Source organism: Epinephelus lanceolatus, chromosome 19 (genome assembly GCF_041903045.1).
Source record: "Epinephelus lanceolatus isolate andai-2023 chromosome 19, ASM4190304v1, whole genome shotgun sequence".
NCBI lineage: Eukaryota > Metazoa > Chordata > Actinopteri > Perciformes > Serranidae > Epinephelus > Epinephelus lanceolatus.
The window spans coordinates 11,581,396-11,600,473 of NC_135752.1; the positions used below are offsets into that span (position 1 = coordinate 11,581,396).

The 19,078-nt window shown below is 41.4% G+C and overlaps 1 protein-coding gene across 13 annotated transcripts in view; it reads right to left on the minus strand.

Annotated features, from left to right (window-relative positions):
- The window catches only part of dab2ipb (DAB2 interacting protein b), a 248,691-nt gene that overhangs the window by 19,844 nt on the left and 209,769 nt on the right, over positions 1 to 19,078 (minus strand). For all 13 annotated transcript variants that reach the window (XM_033647462.2, XM_033647470.2, XM_033647467.2 and 10 more), the window contains 2 exons: positions 3,764 to 3,908; positions 706 to 850 (listed from right to left, as the gene is read on the minus strand). In XM_033647462.2, coding sequence (XP_033503353.2) covers positions 706 to 850; positions 3,764 to 3,908 — 290 coding nt within the window. The remainder of the gene's footprint in view (positions 1 to 705; positions 851 to 3,763; positions 3,909 to 19,078) is intronic.

Genomic DNA, 19,078 nt, shown 5'->3' on the forward strand with positions numbered 1-19,078 from the left:
TCTATTTCTCTTTTTTCCCAGTGTTTGTCAGGGGTGCAAACAACAAAAATAAAGCCAGTACAGTTTTGATTGCAATCACTTTCCATACGTCCTGTGGTACAACATTTTCATTATTCAGATTTTTCTTTGCAACTCCTGTTTGGTTTATTTTGTTTTCATTCCAGCATATATAATCAATAAACATATAAGTTGTTACAGCAGATATTAAAAACTTCACACAAACAAAATCCAAAGATTTGGAATGCACGTGTGATTAATCATGTGATCCCCCGAGAGCTGCTGTGAAAGGTTACTCCTACGCTTGGCTGTGAGTGGGAGGGAGCTGCTTGATAAATGTGTCTTACTCTTGACTTTTAGTGAAGTTTTATTTCAAAGTTGGTTCTCTGGATTTCTCCAGTTGCTTTAAAATCTCACACACACAAGTTGTGAACGACATATGTCTTTTAAAACTGACAACTGCTGCTAACTGGCATGAAACCTAATTAAGAGCCTCTTCAATGGGATTGCTTTCATTGTGATGAAGATATTTTAGAGTGAATGTCTGTTTCCAGGTAACAAGACATTACTAAAAGATTTTGATGCTTTAAATTTTTCCTTCATGTGTGAAGTCTGGATGTTGTTAAGAGGTAAAGTATGAGTGCTTTGAAAGTACAAATGTGTATGAACTCATGTTATGTGTAAAGTTTGCAGAAAATTAGTATTCACCAGTATGAGTTGATGATTTTGCAGAAGGCCAGCTCACAGCACATCTTCAGGTTACTCTGGTGCTCCTGCAGGTCACCTGACGAACACTTGGACGGATCCACCTCACAGTTCTCATCTGACTCATACAGAGCTTTGATGAACTCACCTGAACAAACAAACAGAACAATAAGACAGAAAATTAAGTATTTTGTAGAATATTTTGGATTCTTGTGGATCCTTTTCTGAGCGTATCTGTGAGACAGATACAGCAGGGAAAAGGGAGCTGCGGTAGTATTTTTCTTCTTTTGCGTTTGTCATTTGAAGTGCTTGCAAAGTCCTGCTGAGCTGAGCTAGGTCGGAGGAAGAATATGATGTCAAAGCTACAGGGAACACAGTTTAATATTGCCCTTGAGATTCTAGTGGGCCGAGCCATAAACTAAAAAAACCTTTCAAGACAGATTACTCTTTAGTTTGACCTGTGACAACAAACACAAAGACTGACATGCGTATAAGACTCACAGAAGCCAAACAAGGTTACACTCACAAACACAGTGTCAAAGATAACAATGTCCTTTTTGTTGCCTCCATTGGGATAAAAGACAGACAATCACTGCAACGATCTCAATGAGTCAACAGCCTGTAAACTGAGCCTATTGCTGTCCTGGTGATGCCTCAGTCTCTGTGATTTCAACAGTTTGGCCACACAAAATGAGCATGTTTTTGGTGGAGTTTTTATTAACAGCCCTGCAAATTTATCGGAATCAACTCTGAGAGAGGCACGCAAATAAAGAGGCATCTCTAGCTCCAAAAAGAGACACACCAGGGCTCGACAGTCACAGTGACCAAGTTGTCATTGGCAACCATTCTGAAAAATTGGCCCCCACGTTTAAACATATAACTAGGGACAGCAAACAGAAAAACGTGCACCCAAAAATAAATAAATATTTAATATTTGTTGCATTAGTGATATTTAAATATTGCTGTAATGCTGTGCTCACACTATGAATGACCTAGCAACAGTTATTTTCAATGGAAGCCGGTGACACGATGCTACAAACTGATGCCTGACACTGTGATGTGTAATGTGCTACAATTCAAAGTCTAGGTGGCCTCTTTTTTTAGCGCTTTAATGATGCATTTAAGTGTCAACCAATCATGTTTTTGTTTCTAGCTTTGGTACTGTGTCATTTAGCTAAGTTAGTTGACACTATGCTACCTTTATGTGTACTGCGGTTTACATGGTGATGCAATGGGACTGTGATGTTGAAATAGAGCTCAGACGTTGTTCAAAAGCATTGATATTTTTATGACCAAATACAAATTTAAGATCAGTGGTTCCCAACTGGTTCAGCTCCAGGGTCCAGATTTCTCCTTAGTCACATAGTTTAATATATTCAGTGTCATACTTGTGTTTGGTCATGTCGTTGAGCTAGTGTCTGTCAAGTAGCTGTCCGTTAGTCACTCAGTCTACAGCAGGGAACAACACTTCAAAATGAGCTCTGTCTCGCAAATGCACTACACTTCAAAATAAAGTGTGTTTGTTACAAACTTGACGTGTCTGCGAGTCACTTGCGAGTCCATTCAGAATGGACCTGCGACCCACCAGTTGGGAGCCACCGTTTTAGATGACATTTAGTCGAGGTGCTTTGCTTCAAGTAGCAGACATACACCTGACCAGGATGACATAACTATAACACTTCAGCAGTGACTCAACAATATTGTACCTGGCCAAGCTTTTGCTGTGTCGCTGTGTGAGCACAGTATTACGGCCAGAATAGAAACCAGACAGCACTGGGTGCGCGTTGGTGTGTCTTATCGTGCACGCACAAGCATCTGTTTTAGAGACAAGGGCAAAGCAATTTAAGTTGACTGTGGGGTGAAAAGTTGGACTAACCCCTCACCATCACGAACGAATGTGCAAATTGATTCATCTGACAAAGAACCAGATGACCCTGAATGAAATAGAAAAGTAAATTTGTGAAGCCTTGGGAGAGTAAGTATCCCGGCATCTTTGAGCTGGACGGCTCCAACATACACCTCAATAAGTGACACATCACGGTCATTGGTTTAAGGCAGCACATTGGACAGAATAGATTATGTAAGTAATCACATGAAACACAAAGAATAAAGCTTTTAAGTATTCTTTTATGTAACATTTATCATTATTAAGCTGACATATATCTTAATTACTCAACATATTAGGTGACTAACAAAGGCAACTATATTTTCAGTTTCAGCAACCAAAAGCTGATGCCTGGCTACCAGCCTGGCAACCACTTTAAAAGTTAGTATCGAGCCCTGCACACACACACACACACACACACACACACACTCAGAAAGACATAAGCACACACGTTGAGCATTAATATTAGCAGCATAGATGTGACGAGTGCCAGGAAGGATGTGTGCCGTTTGTAGATTAAACTGCTGCTGTGTACATTTCTGAATCAGGGAGGGAGAAAAGCACACAGTGCATACAGAGTGCTTATTGTGAGGACTGCAGACGGACAAACACACTTGATCTAACCTTGGACTAACATTGTCGACGTGGGAGCGGGGGCGGGGATGTCAAACAATCGACCCATAATAATTTTCTACAAAGCTGATCCTGTAAGTGGTTTCGAATTTGAATGTCTGTCAAAGCCAGACAAAACAGATTCCCTGTCACAGTGTGAGTTGTTTTGTCCACAACGAGCTTCCAAAACAAAAATTGAGATGACGGAAGAGTTGCTTCAGTTGTCTCGCTGTCAAAATGATTCTTGGGAGGAGAGCTGCTAATGCATTTGATCTCCGTGCCAACGGTGGTTTGCTTTATTGTACTGTGGCCACTGCAGCTAATATACAGATGCTTCTGACTAAACATTTTTCCTGAGTGTGTGAAATATTATGTTTAGAGGTGAATGTGAAGACTAGAGAGCAGGAAGATGAAGAGGAAAATGGACAAACAGATAAAAATAGAAATACATGAAAGGAGCCACTTCAAGTCCAGACATGAAGCAGCTTTATCATTGCTTTCAGAAGTATTTTTCAGATGAGCAGCCTCTGCCTTCGCCCCCTTCCAAATCACTGCTGCACTCACCGAGGGCGTCCTGCAGGTATTTCTGTCCCACCAGTTTGAGGTATTCCTCTATGGCCTTTGTCGCTAGCGTGTTCTCTCTGAAGATGAGGTGCTCGTTCTCCCCGCAGCGATCCACTTCTGACATCATCAAGTCTGTGAGGAAGTCCTGCGGAACAACAACAAAAAAACAAGACAAGCAGAGCATTAATAACTGTCATACAGTCATATGTGATTATCCGCAGTTAAGGAATTAGCTGATAAAGACGTCTGCCCATTTATTGTGAATCTTGCTTTTGAGGTGAGAGTTTTTTCAATTTGGAGAATAAAACAGATGGAAGGATGTAAAATAGGAATTCATTTGAATGACCATGAGAATAAAATGTATCCTCGGGAGAGAGCTGGTGCTGGCAGATAAAACGACTAAAAAATTAAGCGAGTGGGTTATAGTGGAAAAGCAGATTGGTCATCAAGGTTTCATCTGACTCATCTTCTTCCACTTCCTTTGTTTATCCTGTGATATTTTACATTTCTAACATCTTGTGTTATTTCAGACTCTGTTGTTCCACCTGTCCACCAGTGAGCCTCTGCGTGTACCTGTCTAAAGCAGTCACCTGGCAGGTCTCCTGCTGGCAACCCTGATTCCCATTATAACTCCACCACAGTATACGGCACATACACTCCCCACCCACTATTCACCTGTTCACCAGACACCAGTCTTTAGTTGCCTGCCTGTCTGCTATTCCAATTAAAACTATTAGCCAGTTTGTAAAGACTGTGGTGTGGTATAGAACGACAGCAATTTCAAAAGTGTAAATCACAGATAAATAACAGTGTGGATCAAAAGAACACACGTGCACAACATCTCCATCCAACACCCATTATTTCAGCAATCCGATGGCCTGTAGCAAGTTAGATTTCAGATGTTTTAGGGAACAGAACTGCATGATTTTTGCCCCAAACTGCATGAAACTATTATAAAGTGGGCACATCTGTAAAGGGGATATTTGTGGGTACCCATAGAATCAATAACCATTCAGATATTTTGCGGCGAGAGGTCAAGGGATCTCTGTGAAAATGGCCATGCCCGTTCTTTGGAGCACAATTTAACCCCCTTCCCATAAGCTAGCAAAATATGGTTGGTGTCAATGGATGCCTTAGGTCTTCTAGTTTCATATGATACCAGTATCTCCAGCCTGCTACATTCTCAGAAAGACAGTAACATCGGCCAAGTTCGCCGGCGGCCACATGGAGTGGAAGAGGTAAAAGCTGCTATCGTCAATATTTTAATTAACAATGGATTAAATGACTGCATGTATATGAAAGTAGTCACTTCTAGTGTGTCAGCATGTCACCATTAGAGACTGTGGTGGATGAGTGGGCAGCTCCAGGCGGCACAGAGGGAAGCCAAACAGTGTTCATCTGCACAAACTTCCCACACTTCAGTGACACAGAGCTGTCAGGGTCAATGTCAGGGTTTCCCTTTCAAGAACTTAAATCAATATGGTGGCTGGTTAGGCTTTCACAAACGGGCTCCAGCCTTTTATTTCCTGTATTTATTTATTTTTCTAGCAAAACTGAGCTAACTGAGGGACATAACCACAGAAACTAAAATGCTGCAGTCAATCTGTGAAAGCCTGAGCTTCATTCATGTTATTATTATGACAGTCACACGCATAAAATAACACACACAGGTTGCTAGTTTTTTTGCATGCAGGACAAATGTGTTATTCTTGCCTATTTTATTTGAACACTTCTGCGTGCTGGGGTCCCTAACAGTCTTGGAATTGCATGAATTGGGTCTGACTGGAAAGTTGAGAGTCTTACGGATTTAATAAGCCCAGTTCTATTCATGTGTAATGATGTTAGCCCCCATAGTAGGCATTTCATTGTCGTAGGATCATTTTTTGGAACTATTCCCTACTGTATAAAGATGACCTATTGTGTTCTCTGGGATAATCACATCCTCATGAAATTTTACAACCATAGAGACCTCGGGCATTCAAAGGATGGATGGCTTTCATAGGTATATTGACAATATGGGGAAGAGAAGTGCTTGCCATCCAATTACAGATACATTCCAATGCAATTTATACAGAAATCTCCAAATGTCAAAAGTCTTTTAAACCAAATCACGGCATGGATTTTTCTATGGTGTTCAGTATCTTACTGTGGTATTTCTAACCATTTTTTTTTTATCAATTCTTGAGTCATAAAGAAATGCTTACCCAACAACTAGGTTGAGGCATAATTGAGTATGGGAATGGCCATCATATGCCTCCATTATAACATTCTCAGCCCCTACAGACTCTAAACTTTCAATGTTTGAGTAGATGCCTAACCAAAACATGATGTTTGTTGCATATTTATGACTAGTAAACTTGACACACAATGCTGAGCTGCATCTCAAACTCATCTTCAGGGTCCCAGCTTTCAGATGATGCACACCACTTTCATGAGGCATATACTGTTGACTTGCTATCTCCCCCTAAAGATCCCCTGTCCCATTCTAAAAAGATAAACATGGGCCTATGGTTGCATTGGTATGGGTCTTGGAGGTGGGGAGTTGAAAAGGTTAACACCAATATGTAATGTGGAATTTTCCTTTTCTTTTCCTTGTGTTAAAAACTATTCCAATGACAATCTTTGTCTTTGTGAAGGTTAGCAGTGTGGCGCACAAACTCATTAATTCATACTATGACATAGGCGGCCATCATAAGTCCAGGTATCACTAATCACCTTCATCAGTTGAACTTGTGCACAGTGTGCAAAATGGAACAACACTGCCTCTCAATTTACCTCACTGCCGTGGTGCGACAGCTTTTCAAATCACATTTCTTTGACCGGTGATCGTGAACAAAGTGTAATTCTGCCGCTACAATAGATGGGGGAGGGGGGGGGGGGTACAAAATAGCTCTATTCATATCATCTTTTGAATGTGACATATCCCGCAGCTGAAACTCCGTATGTGGAAAGAAACAACATGTTTATCACTGGGCTGACGAAAAACAGTGACAGGGCTCGTATTTTTATATAATGGCAGCAAACATTTGTTTCACTTTCATTCAAACGCTCAAAGAGTGTATTTGACGCCCGTTTTGCTTCGCCCTGAGTGAATGGTGACAGAAAAATGCTAGTCTCTTTTTCCCCACTCGTACGAAGAGAAAATGTGGATGTACATTATAGCCAGGAAGTTGCACAATCCAAGTTTCTGCCAAAGTTATGATCCCTTTTAATACGACGACTCTAACATGTGCTCCTTTTAAAATGGCAGTATGAATTATTTTGAATTTTCACATTTTTTATTTATCTAAAAGTGATCTCCAAAAGGACCATATAGTATTCATCAGGTGAAGGAAAATAACAGGTGGAGACAGGCGTTACAGCTCCCGAAATTCAAAGTCTGAAAGGGAGGCATGGAAATGGAGCCATCTGGGGATGAATCATCCCTTGTTTAGATCCCTTCAACAAATTTCTGGGTGTACTCTCATGTAAGTCCCCTGGCAGCTTGTTAAACTAGGGGAACCAGCGTGGCAGCGAGGGAGAAGAGAGAGGCAAGTGACAGATGTACAGGGAGAAATAGAGAAGGAGAGGAAGAAGAGACAGAGCGGTGGTCTTTAAAGAACAGAGGAGGAGGCGGAAAGAAAGCGACAGAGCCTCTCAGACGGTTTCTATAGCTGCTGCAGAAGCCTGTTATCTGGCTAATCAAAGATACACCACAGGGAGCCAATCATCCACTGATGTGCAGCGAAAGGAGCCTTTTTGGTTGACGCATTTGCACATTCCACACATGCAACACCCTCATACACATATACTCAAACCTACACAGAAGAACATCGAAACTCAAGTTTAACAAATGCGCATTTCAATAAACATTTAAATTAAGCCCCGGTTGTAGCATTAGAGGTGTGTATGTGTATTTGTGTAGCTATAGTCGGCTGTTTAGATAATGAGACAAACAACACAGTGCCTATAAAGAGAAGCTGTTTCATTGTTACACAGCGATGAATCACAGAGGATTTAAAGTGTCTTTTTTGAATCAGATCAACAAAAAGATATCATTTTAATGTCTACAAAGTTATTCAAATGAATTATCAATGTGTAAACACTGTACTCTTCACGCTTAAGTATTCGTAGTATAAATAAAGATCCAAGTTTTTGGGAGTCAGTACTGTGGCAAAGTCACAAGCTGTATACAAGAAGTTGACATAGCCACAGTGACGTTATCTATTGGTTTGTGGACTCCTGTTTTGAAGCCTTGAGTCTGGCATTTTGGCCATTGCCATCTTGGAGCCAGAAGTGGCCATATTTGGATGAGCGAGGGGTGGATCTGACTGAGAACCCGAGGACACCACCATGGTAGCGACTTGTCAATCTCAAGGTGACCACATCCTTAAACATACCCTGCTTTATCTTTTATTTTACTCTACATGGGATCATTATTTACAAAATTATCATCATGATGTTATGAAGAAGACGTTGACACTAGCTTATTATTCAAGTGCACTGCAAACCTGAAATTATATGGACATTACTCTGAGGAGCTCTATGTAAGAACACAAATGTCCAAATTAGTTGGATTGGACTTAAATTGACTTTACCCTGCCATCTCCCTAGTACAAAATTTGTGTAATGTCCGATTGAGCCCATATGCGAATAGAGCAGGTCACTTTGTGCAGAATTCACAACCAGTGAGTGGTCGTGTTGATGAAGTTTCTATCATGCAGCTCACGTAAATCAAACAAGGAAGGGTCATTTACACAAGGATGGCAGAAATAATGTCTAACTGGAGAGATGACGAGATGTGGAGACCTTTCTTGGTGAGGGCCAAAGCTGAAATCTTCAAACAAATTCAAGTAAAGGCAAGAGACTATATTGTTCATGACTAAATTCCAAACTGACTATGGGAATGCGGCATAATCTGTGTCATGTCCTGCCTTTTGCACACTCTACCCAGGCGCCACCCAACAGAGTATTTCCAGTGGGTGAGAACGCTACTGACACGGACAATCTCCTGTTGTGTGTTACAGGTGTGAAAGGTTAACTCTGGACAATGTCTGACTTAATTCTCAGAACATTGTCCAGAGTTCATATGAGAGAATGGCAATAGATTTCTGAACAATCTGACAAGTGAAGTCACCCCCTGCTGGCCATTAATAAGATGTGAATATAAGGCACGGCCACATTGGCTTCATGTTTCAGACCTGAACCTAAGAAGATTGATGGGCATTCTGAGCGACTCAGCAAATAAGGTAAATAAATGTCAGGGGATGACACAAGAAAGTGTCCAAGTCACTTAACATGCCTTGGAGTACAGCTAAATCAATCATTAAGAGATGGAAAAAGTATCAAAAAGATCGCATGTGCAAGAAGGAGATTAGCGAGGGGGGCCACCAAGAGATCTATGACAACTCTGAAGGAGTTCCAAGCTCCAGAGGCTGACTTTGGAGAGACTGTGCATGCGGCAAGAGTTGGCTGGATGCTTCAGCAGTCACAGCTTTATGGGGGAGAAGAGAGGAGAAAAGGAGAAAGCCACTTAGAAAAAAAAGAAAAAAAAAAAAAAAAGAAACCCAACGTGACATCTCTGCTGCAGTTTGCCAGTAGCCATGTGGGAGACTGAAATCAGCTGAGAGAAGTTTCTATCGTCTGATGAGACCAAAATTGAGCTTTTAGGCCATTAGAGTAAATGTTACACCGCACATTATCGTAAACACAGCATCCCTACCGTGAGACACGGTGGTGGCAGAATCAAACTGTGGGGCTGCTTCTCTGCAGCACGCCCCAGGAGACTTCTGAGGGTAGAGGGAGAAATTAATGCAGGAATATACAGGGAAATCCTGGGGAAGAAACTGATGTACTCTGCAATAAACCTGCAACTTGGGAGGAGATTTGTTTTGCAGAAAGACAATGACCCAGAGCTTCAAGCCAAAGCTACGCTGGCTTAAAAACAATGTTTGTCCTGAAGTAGCTCAAGGAGGTAACTGCTGCCAAAAGTGCACCTACTTAACACTGAAAGAGGTTAAATCAAGTGTTTTATATTTCTCATTAATTTAGATCACTTTGTAGATCTGTTTCACTTCGACATGAAAGACACTTTGCTGACAAGTCATACTAAATATACTTTGATTCAATACCATAAGACAAAACATGATTTTAATGCACTGTAAATCATCCCTACACTCCTGTTTTTAATGATACTTTCTAGTACAGGAATCTCATTTATGCCGACAGCATTGCAATTCCGACAACACTGTAAAGGAAGAGTATGTCATCCCAGTTATGATCTTTCCCCTAACCTCCTGCCCTCTGTGGCTCCCTCTCCCTCCCTCCTGTCTCCTCTGCACTCCTTATGTTGCCACTGAGGCGAGGCCAATCCAGGCCTGATTAGAGAGGACGGTCAGATGAAATGGAGGAGGAGAGGGACGGAGACTGAGAGCTGAGAGAGAGACATCAAAAGACAGACAGAATAATGACAGAATACCGTTATTCCTGCTGGTAGCCTAAAAAAAAACCCCATCCAACTACTTCTGACAGTCTCTCACAGTGACATGCTAACACACGATCTCTTGGACCTACCAACTTCCTGTATAGGTGGACGATAGAGTTCGTGTATGTCTGTACGCCCACTGAATTTCAATCTGAGTATCTTTTAAGAGAGCCCAGAACTTAATTACAACACATGGATATAAGGAAATTACAGGGACCATAACGGTGGATCTTATCTGTGCCTGAAGAACAAACTGCATATATTATGTGGGGCATTTTTCATTGCATACCATATGTTCTTTAGATTGATATCTTACCTTCCAGGTGGCAACTGGTTCTCCGATACTTGCTTCAGTATACTGCTAACACAGACTTGCGGCAACTTGGCCATTTCCTTGATTTTTCCGCCAAAGTTATGATACTACAGAATTGTTATGCAGTTGCAAACGGGACCACTGTGACGACTATTGTGTTCACTAATGTGTCAACATCTCTAATTTCAAAGTCTGCTGCACTGCTTTGCTTTGCTGTAGGAAAGATGTGAATGTGTCTCTTGTGTTAATGAGACAAAGAGTCTACAGCCAGGCCAGGCTCTGTGAAGCTCAGGGCTGGTGATAAAACCATCTCAATGGGGGATCACAATAAAATTTATGTCTGTAATGATGATCACACAGCAGAAATAAATGTGACTACAGCCAGTCAGTCTCCTGCCTCTCTCCACTCTCTGCTCTGTGCCACCGCTTGCTTGCAGGAGGGCGGGACTATGTTCCACAAACAGAGTGGACAGCAGCCTAACTTCAGAGCAGAGTGGAGGGAATCAAACAAACTTTACTGGACATTTACAGTGCTAATTATATATATAAGTGCAACAAAAGGGTGTGTTTTCCTTCAACACCAGTTGAAGAAACAGAACAGAAACTTGCAGAAATGACGCCTTTGGCTGTTTCCCGCAGCACTTACTCCTGCACTGCCTCGCTGCCATTTTTTTTTACACTTTGACTAAGCCTGTTATGCTGAAGTGCTTAAAGTAAACTCGTGCTAACCTCCAACACTGAGGAAACTGGAAGGTAACACAATGTCAGCTATGGAGGTGGTTTGGATATCTCAAAAGAGACAAAATGGTGATGAAGACAGTATGCAAAATATGCCGTAAGTTGGTTACAATCAGGACGGGAAACCCAATCATCCCAGTGACCACACCATTATTATAAGTTACAATGTAACTTGTATGCCTCCACTCCAGCTCCTCCTTTTCATGCTGTGTCTGACTTATCAGTGTCATTTCTGTTTGTCATTGATGCTGCTCTGTTCTGTTCCCGGGGGTCTTTGCTGCTGCTTTCCTCATTTGCACATGGAAGGGCAGACAGGTGCGTGCTCTCTCTGCCTTATGGCTTTCCACATAGGTGCATGGAAGAGGCGTTCTGCGTAGGCCCAAGGAAAGGCAGAGGGGCCCCAGAACAGAGCCATACCGCCAGAGCTGGAGCTTAATTAAAAAACAGAGGATCACCAAAATAGTCAAGACTGATCCTCTGGGGATCATGCATCTGTACAAAAAATCATGCCAATCTATTGTTGAGATTTTTCAGTTTGGACTGACATTGGCATCCCTACAGTCACACCATTAGTGCGGCTGAAGAGATGAGAAGCAAGATAACTGTCTTATCATGCCATAACTGTCAGAATTAATGGCAAATATTTGTTCATTATGATGGATTACTTATGTCAAATAACTTTAAGGCTCCTCAAGTGGTATTTATACTATAGTGAAATCTATGTAAACTAATGATTTCCTGGAAAGCATCAATGTTAAACTCTCAAGTAGGCTTTAGAAAATGGTCAGCAGTAATGCTATGTACATATATATATATATATATATATATATGTAATCCATCATAATATATATATATATATATATATATATATATGATTTCCTGTAACATGTTAAATCATTAAGCACCACAGGTATTATAAGAGTTTGAGCAATCATGTCCTGAAGACAGACTGGAGCGCCTGTCTTTTCCCTCCCGTCATCCCCCAGCCTTTTCTCTGACGCCCTCAATCCTGCAGCCTGCCCCCCCTCCCTCCCCACTGCTTCAGTGCTAATAAGGAGAAGTAGAACGCTCTCTGTATCGCTGCCACATCTCATCAGCCAAACCATGCCTCAAAAAAAAAAAACAAAAAAAAAAAAAACAGTGCACAGGGAAAGGAGGGTGATATGAATATAGGGTCGGAGTGGAGGGTAGATGGTGCAACGCTGCTGATCAGATCTAATAAATAGTAGGGAACAGAGTCCTGTTGGAAAAGATGAGGAGCTCCCTTTAGACGGGGTTACTCGCCAGTAAAAACTCATAAAGTCTTGTCCACTGTGCTGCTGTACACATCACAATCTAATCACCACTAGGCGCAGCCCCATGTGTGTGTGTGTGTGTGTACACTGCTTACATCTCCATTCGGCAATATTCCAGTTGGCAGCTGCAAGTTTTGAAGCTGGAATATAAATATACAGGCTCCTATTAAAGACACGACACAATCTGTAAGATCATGATTAGGGCTCTCAGACAAAGCTCAACACAGGGGTGTTTTAAATGGCTTTGCAATTACAGCTCCTTGAAAGAGACTGAGATTGAGCCTGGGGAAAAAAAAAAAGGAGAGAAAAAGTAGATGAAAAGAGGGTCAGGTTTATGTTTTGTACACGCTCAGATGTTTTTTTGTGTTTCTATGGTAATATAAAGCAGACGAATACATGAGTGAGAGCAATAAAATGCCTTAAAAGGATAAAACTGAAGCGAGAAAAAGCAAGAGGTAAAGTATGTTTTCTTCTTAATTTAGCCTCTTTCAAACTGTCTGTGCCTGGAGAGTATGTGTATGTCAAATATTACTGATTTATCACTTTACCCAGCTGTGTTCTGCAACTTATAACGTGCATCTAAATGAAGGAAAATGTTTTTTATGTGTACATAAAATTCCAACGATGTCCAATAGAGCATGAATTAAGATTTTTATTTTAGCGTGAATGTTTACACTGTGTTCATAGATTGTTTCTACCTTGTGAATGAATAAAAAAAACCTTATTGGTCATGGATTGTGGAGCTAATGGGATTCATTAGAAAACAATCAAAATGGAAATTACCTACTGAGTGTTGATATTCAGGTAAGGCAGCAAATAAACATTTCTACATCATTCTAAATGACGAAGTTTGGAACAATTATTGGAGTGTTGTAGCAGACGGCCAGGAGAAAACAAGTGAACGCGAAGGAGGAAATAGAAACCCTATAACATTAACAATTTGACTGATCGATGAGCCTAGTTTTTCAGCCTGGGGCAAGGGCTGAGGAAAGACTCGAAGGGGGAGAACACAGGAACCACTCCAGCCTCTCCATCCTTCGTTCTCCTCATCTTTCCATCTCTTTCTGCCCGCCCAACCCCCCCCCCCCCCCCCCCCCCCCCCCCCCCGGGTTCCCTCCCTGGAGACTGGTGGCTAGTATTACAGAGTTATAGCCTTCAGCTCTTCCTGTGAGGGTCACATTGGGTTGACTGAGAGGACTGGAGGCCGAATGGAAATGGAAAGCGGCTCCTCCCGTAGGCACAGAGGCTTGTCATTCAACAGGAAAACAGGAAAGGGTGCAGCTCTCATGATTTAGCTGCTGGTGCACATGATCATTATAAAGATAAGTTTGACTGGAGGGGGGTCTTACAGAAAGTGTCATCAGCATTCATGTGTGCTGACTTACTGTGCATATTCCTAATATGTGTGTGTGTGTATGTGTAAGGCTCCCTGTCTTGTATTATTATAAAGTGTTGAATTAAATGCAGTCCACGAAGCCCGGTAATGCATATTTGATTATTAAAAAGAAATTCTGCCCACTTTAACACGACATTTAATCTCGTATTGAGTCTTAAAATCTTATCTTAAAAAATGCTAGCATTTTGTTAAGATATGTTTCTATAGCATTTTTAGTTTTTCCAAGTGTCAGCATTGTGAAACAAGGCAGAATACAGTAGGATAAAAATAACATTATCTCACCTAAACTGATAATTATGTTACGAATGTATGTTTAAAGAAGGCTCTACATAGGCACAGTGATGTTTTAGCTGAAGGCTAACATAGCAGGTGTAATGTTTACCACGTTTGCCATCTTAGTATAGCATGTTAGCATGCTAACACAATTGAGGGTGATTGAGTGTCAATAGTTTTGCAGATTTTTAGTTATAAACCAAAATGCTGCACATGACATGTGGCACAAATGTGGCACGAATTTGCTGAGATGGACTCCTCCGGTCAAGAGGAAACGTGAACAATCGAAAGTGACCAGGTGCAAAAATATGAGGGGAAAGATAGCCAAGATAAACTTAATCTGGGGCGAGGCTCAGCATGTTGCCAAGGATATGAAACAATGGAGGGAACTCATTGCTTTGTATTGGTCTCTAGCTCATATTCATAAATTGTATTTTACTCATATGAAGAATGTATTGATTTATTTTTCTATTTTTTTTTTACTGCACTAGTCAGGCATACAAAACTACAGCTTTTATTCTATTTTTATGAACTATTACAACTTAAAGTACTTATTTCTAATTTTTCTTCTAAATGCAAATGAATCTCATAAAAATGAAGTGATAATGAGACTTGGAAAGTGAGAGGAGAGACAGGGAAAGAGAAAGAGACAGCTTCTATGTAATCTTAGTGCCAACAGAGACGTCAAGTAGCTTCCAGATCAATGTGTTGAGCATCATCGCAGAGCAGCCTGCTGCTGTTTGGCTCCACAGCCGCAAACTACTGTTGCTGCAATGATCGTCCTCCCTCTTTGCCTTCTTTTCTCTCTTGTCTTTGTCAGTGCCTTCACCTCTCTCTGTTTTGCCTCCCCTCCTTCACCCCATGCTGTCAGGGATGGTCAATAAAAATCCTGCTGGAATTACTAAACAGTCTGAAGATATGAAGCATTGTCTTTGTAGTGCAAATGCTACAGGAGAGGCTATGAGGAGAGCAAGTGTATTTACTTCCTGTTCTGATTAGGGCCTGTACAGTAGATATACCACAGGGCTGGGCGATACGAAGAAAATGAAATATAACAACATTTTTGACTAAATACATCAATAACGACAGTGCAGTGATATTGTAGGGTTGACTATTGGTACTTTAACAAAATATTTGCTCAATGAGATTTTAGCTAAATAATGATCAGTAAAGTGGATATTTGGGCTTAAACTTAAGTGAAAATCTGCTGGTTACTTTTAAGATCAATCCATTAATTGTTTAAAATGTCAAAAAATGTGGAAAAAAGCTCATTATAATATCCCAGAGCCCAAAATACTGTCTTCAGATGCCTTCTTTTGTCCAACCAATAGTACCAAACCACCATTTTTTTTATTTACAATCATAAATAACAAAGAAAAGCAGAAAATTCTCACATTTAAAAGGCAATTTTGCTTGAAGAATGGCTGAAATAATATATCACCTGTCAAAATAGCTGGCAATTTTATTTCATAGAACAACTGATTAATTATCTAATCATTGCAGTGAATCTACATCACTTTACTGTAGTGCAGCTTTTAAATCCAGGAAAAGACGACACTTCTGATAATACTTTTTTCAAAATCTAAGACAACATATAGTCTCATATCTTGATGTAAAAGATCAATATATTGCAAAGCTTCGATATATGACTTTACAACTAGTTCATAGGAACCCAGCAGCCATCACCCCCTGGTGGATGGCTGCTGGGTTGGGTCGGTAGCAAACCCCACCCCCTCCATGTTAGTGGATGGGACATGGGTCACACTAGAGCACGTCTACCAGAACAAGCATGGTTTCTGTTCTCACGCTGATGTATGGTTAAGTAGTTGTTTGGTTTTAATCAGTTAGTTGATGCTATGAAAAGGGGGTCTGATATCATGATTGATAGCTATGTCTGCTAATCAGTGAGCTCACTATCAACGGCGCTGCTTGCGACTGGTCCGATGGTGGGTGAGTAGGTGGGAACTCTATACTGTGGAGATCCCAACTGCCAACTGCAAAGACTTTGGCTCCAAATGATGTCACCTGCGCAAGATGGCAGCTGCTGTATCCTGGTTATTTTGGCTTCTTTTTTTTTTTTTTTTTTTTTTTTTACAGTTCACTTAAGTGGAAATCCGTCTTTATATACAGTGAACGGACTGACTAACATCTCCTGTTTTGAATGTGCCTTTTTCTCAACCGCACTTCACACACTGTTCTTCTGTCTCCTCCAACATCCATCCATCCATCATAAGAGGCTTCACCTTTTATGTGGTAAATGATAAGATTACAGCTATTACAGTGTCTGATGTCCCAGACATAGCAGTGCCATATACAGAAGAAACAGAAAAGAGAAATGACAGCATATATTGTAGAAGCAAGAACCATTTGCAGGTTAATTGTCAAAATCAAAAATAATAGTGACAACTTCCCTGTTAATGTGGAGGGTATTGACAAGCGGCTAGCGTGTTATAAAAGCTCAGTGGCCCTCTCAGGGGACAACTGAATCATTCAAAGCCACGTTGAAAAAAGCCCAGAGGAATACAGAAGTACCACAGCCCTTCATGTCATGTTAGTAAATCATTTGTCACATCATATTATGAACGTACGACAAACTGTGCCTGCGCGCCACAGATGCGGTGATGAGCATCACTGCCCACTGATGACAGCGCCGACTGCATTAATAAGATGCTTGTGCTGAACATAACCTGAGCTGTGCTGTGGGGCTGACGGCAATTCACCACAGAGGATGTAGAGACTCACATATTTCGCCCTCTTAAGCAGGGCTGTTAGTTTACCTTGAGGAGCAGTAACATAAAAATGCAATGGCATAATAACCAGAACGCCACTCTCCTCTGGCCAGTTATCATAAGGATAAATCCTCCTTATCGTCACTTCCAACATTTGGCGCGGCTGAGAGGAGCAGCAACAAAATTAGAACATAATCTTCCCGAAGGGCCGAGGCGTCGAGGAGACGAGATCAATAACGCAGAGGATTCATGCCAGGAGTGGATATTTTCAGATGAAAGAAAGGTGAACTTCTTCAGGCAATTCCAACACGGCAGTGGGTTTTGTTATTGTTGCTGTGGAGCTTCTAATAGTGCTGTTTGGGTGTGCAGACATAACAGCATGTCCCACAGGGGAGGAGACGGACTGGTGTCGTGACCTTACAGCACAGGAATCAGCAGGAACGCTATGATTGGATTCCTCATTGAGTTTTTGTCTGGATTTACGGCTTCAAAATCAAATCAAATCAGTTGAAATAGAAAAACTTAAATGTTTTTCTTCAAGCCACAGCCCCAATGTACATTTCAACTGCTTCTTGTGCTATCTAAAGCCACATTTACTTTAATACAACAGTGGGCCTACTTGCTCATGCATAACATTGAATAAATGACCTGCAACCAGCTGCTAATGTCTTGTGATATACATGTAGGTGTGTGCGTATAAAGTTAGCATCTGTGGCGCAACGCAGGGCGTGCCCGTCGCGCTCGCCAATGCATCCAGACATCAATACAGCATCCCTAATGACACCCCTCCAGAGAGCTCTGGCCTCCAGACGCAATGAAGCATGAAAGAGAGATGAAGGGAGAAAAAAGACAGAAAAGTAGGGAGAGAACAAGAGAGAAGGAGCGAGCGTGCAACGGAGCAGAATATTCGGGGGTGTAATTATCCGGTGATGGGTGATAAGATGACACAGGAAGAAACAGAAGTCTGGAAGGTGTTGCATACTAATGCCCGTTACGACCCGCAATCTGCATCTTGTAACAATAGCCAGCTGCAATTAGAAGCTGTTTCCCACCTGTGCACAGCTGATTAAACACGATCCACATCAGCAGCAGAACTTTCAGAACTACAAAGTCACTGCAGCATCTCCGAAAAAGAAACGTTCACCTCCCGTTCACCCCTGCTGGGTGTAAGAGAGGCTGCTCGTGCTCTTTTGTGACTGTCTCATGCAACAGCAACGCAAAGTCTCCGTGTGAACTATAGAAATCCACTGTGGTGCTCACAGAATTAGATACTGACTCATGAATTTGACTTGAGACTGCATAGTTGGAAGACTACACAACAATTCCAGGGAAGGGAGACAAACAACCAAAGGCTGTATTAAACAATAAAAAACAAGCTTACGGGATTTTCCAGAGTTTAGCTCTGCTCAAATAAATGCGCTCCACTCCTAAATATAAACCCACCACTGTTAGCAGAGACCGCACCCAAGTTGGCAGTACATGAAAAAAGTACTCCATCATTGTATTGTAAATGAGCAAACCATGCAACACAGGCCAAGTTATGTGTATATAAAGCATGCGTGCAGCAGCAGATATCCTAATTAGGCCTTGGGAATATTTTAGGATAAGCGGTTTCTTTCTCCCTTGGGCATGACTTGACTGCTCTATCCATCAAGGCTAAAGGAAAAACATGTACTTAAGTGTATGTGCACTACTTAAATATGTCAGACCACTTCACAATGTGTTGAGCGATGAAAGTCTTTTCAGAAAAGAAGCTGCAGTAGCTAACAGCACTGACACAAAGCAGCTTTCATTAATTTTTTCCTGTTTAAGTCAGTCCAAAAGCTCCTGATTGCCTGTTCTTCAAAAGGCAACAGCAGCTTTTCTCTGTGCTTACAGCTCTGCAGAGATAAAATTAAAAGGACTTTTTTTGGTTTGTTTTTCTTGAACACACATGTAGTGAGGGTACATGTATATGAGGCTCTCTCTCGCAATGAGCAACCTTGAAGTATCATCTCTAGTGCTGCTTTACGAGCAGCTCATCCTCTAGCTAGGAGAAAACCATCTAGGAAGAGAGACCGGGAGGTGAGAGCGAAGTAAAAATGTGAGTGCTTTGCTCAGAGGGTGGG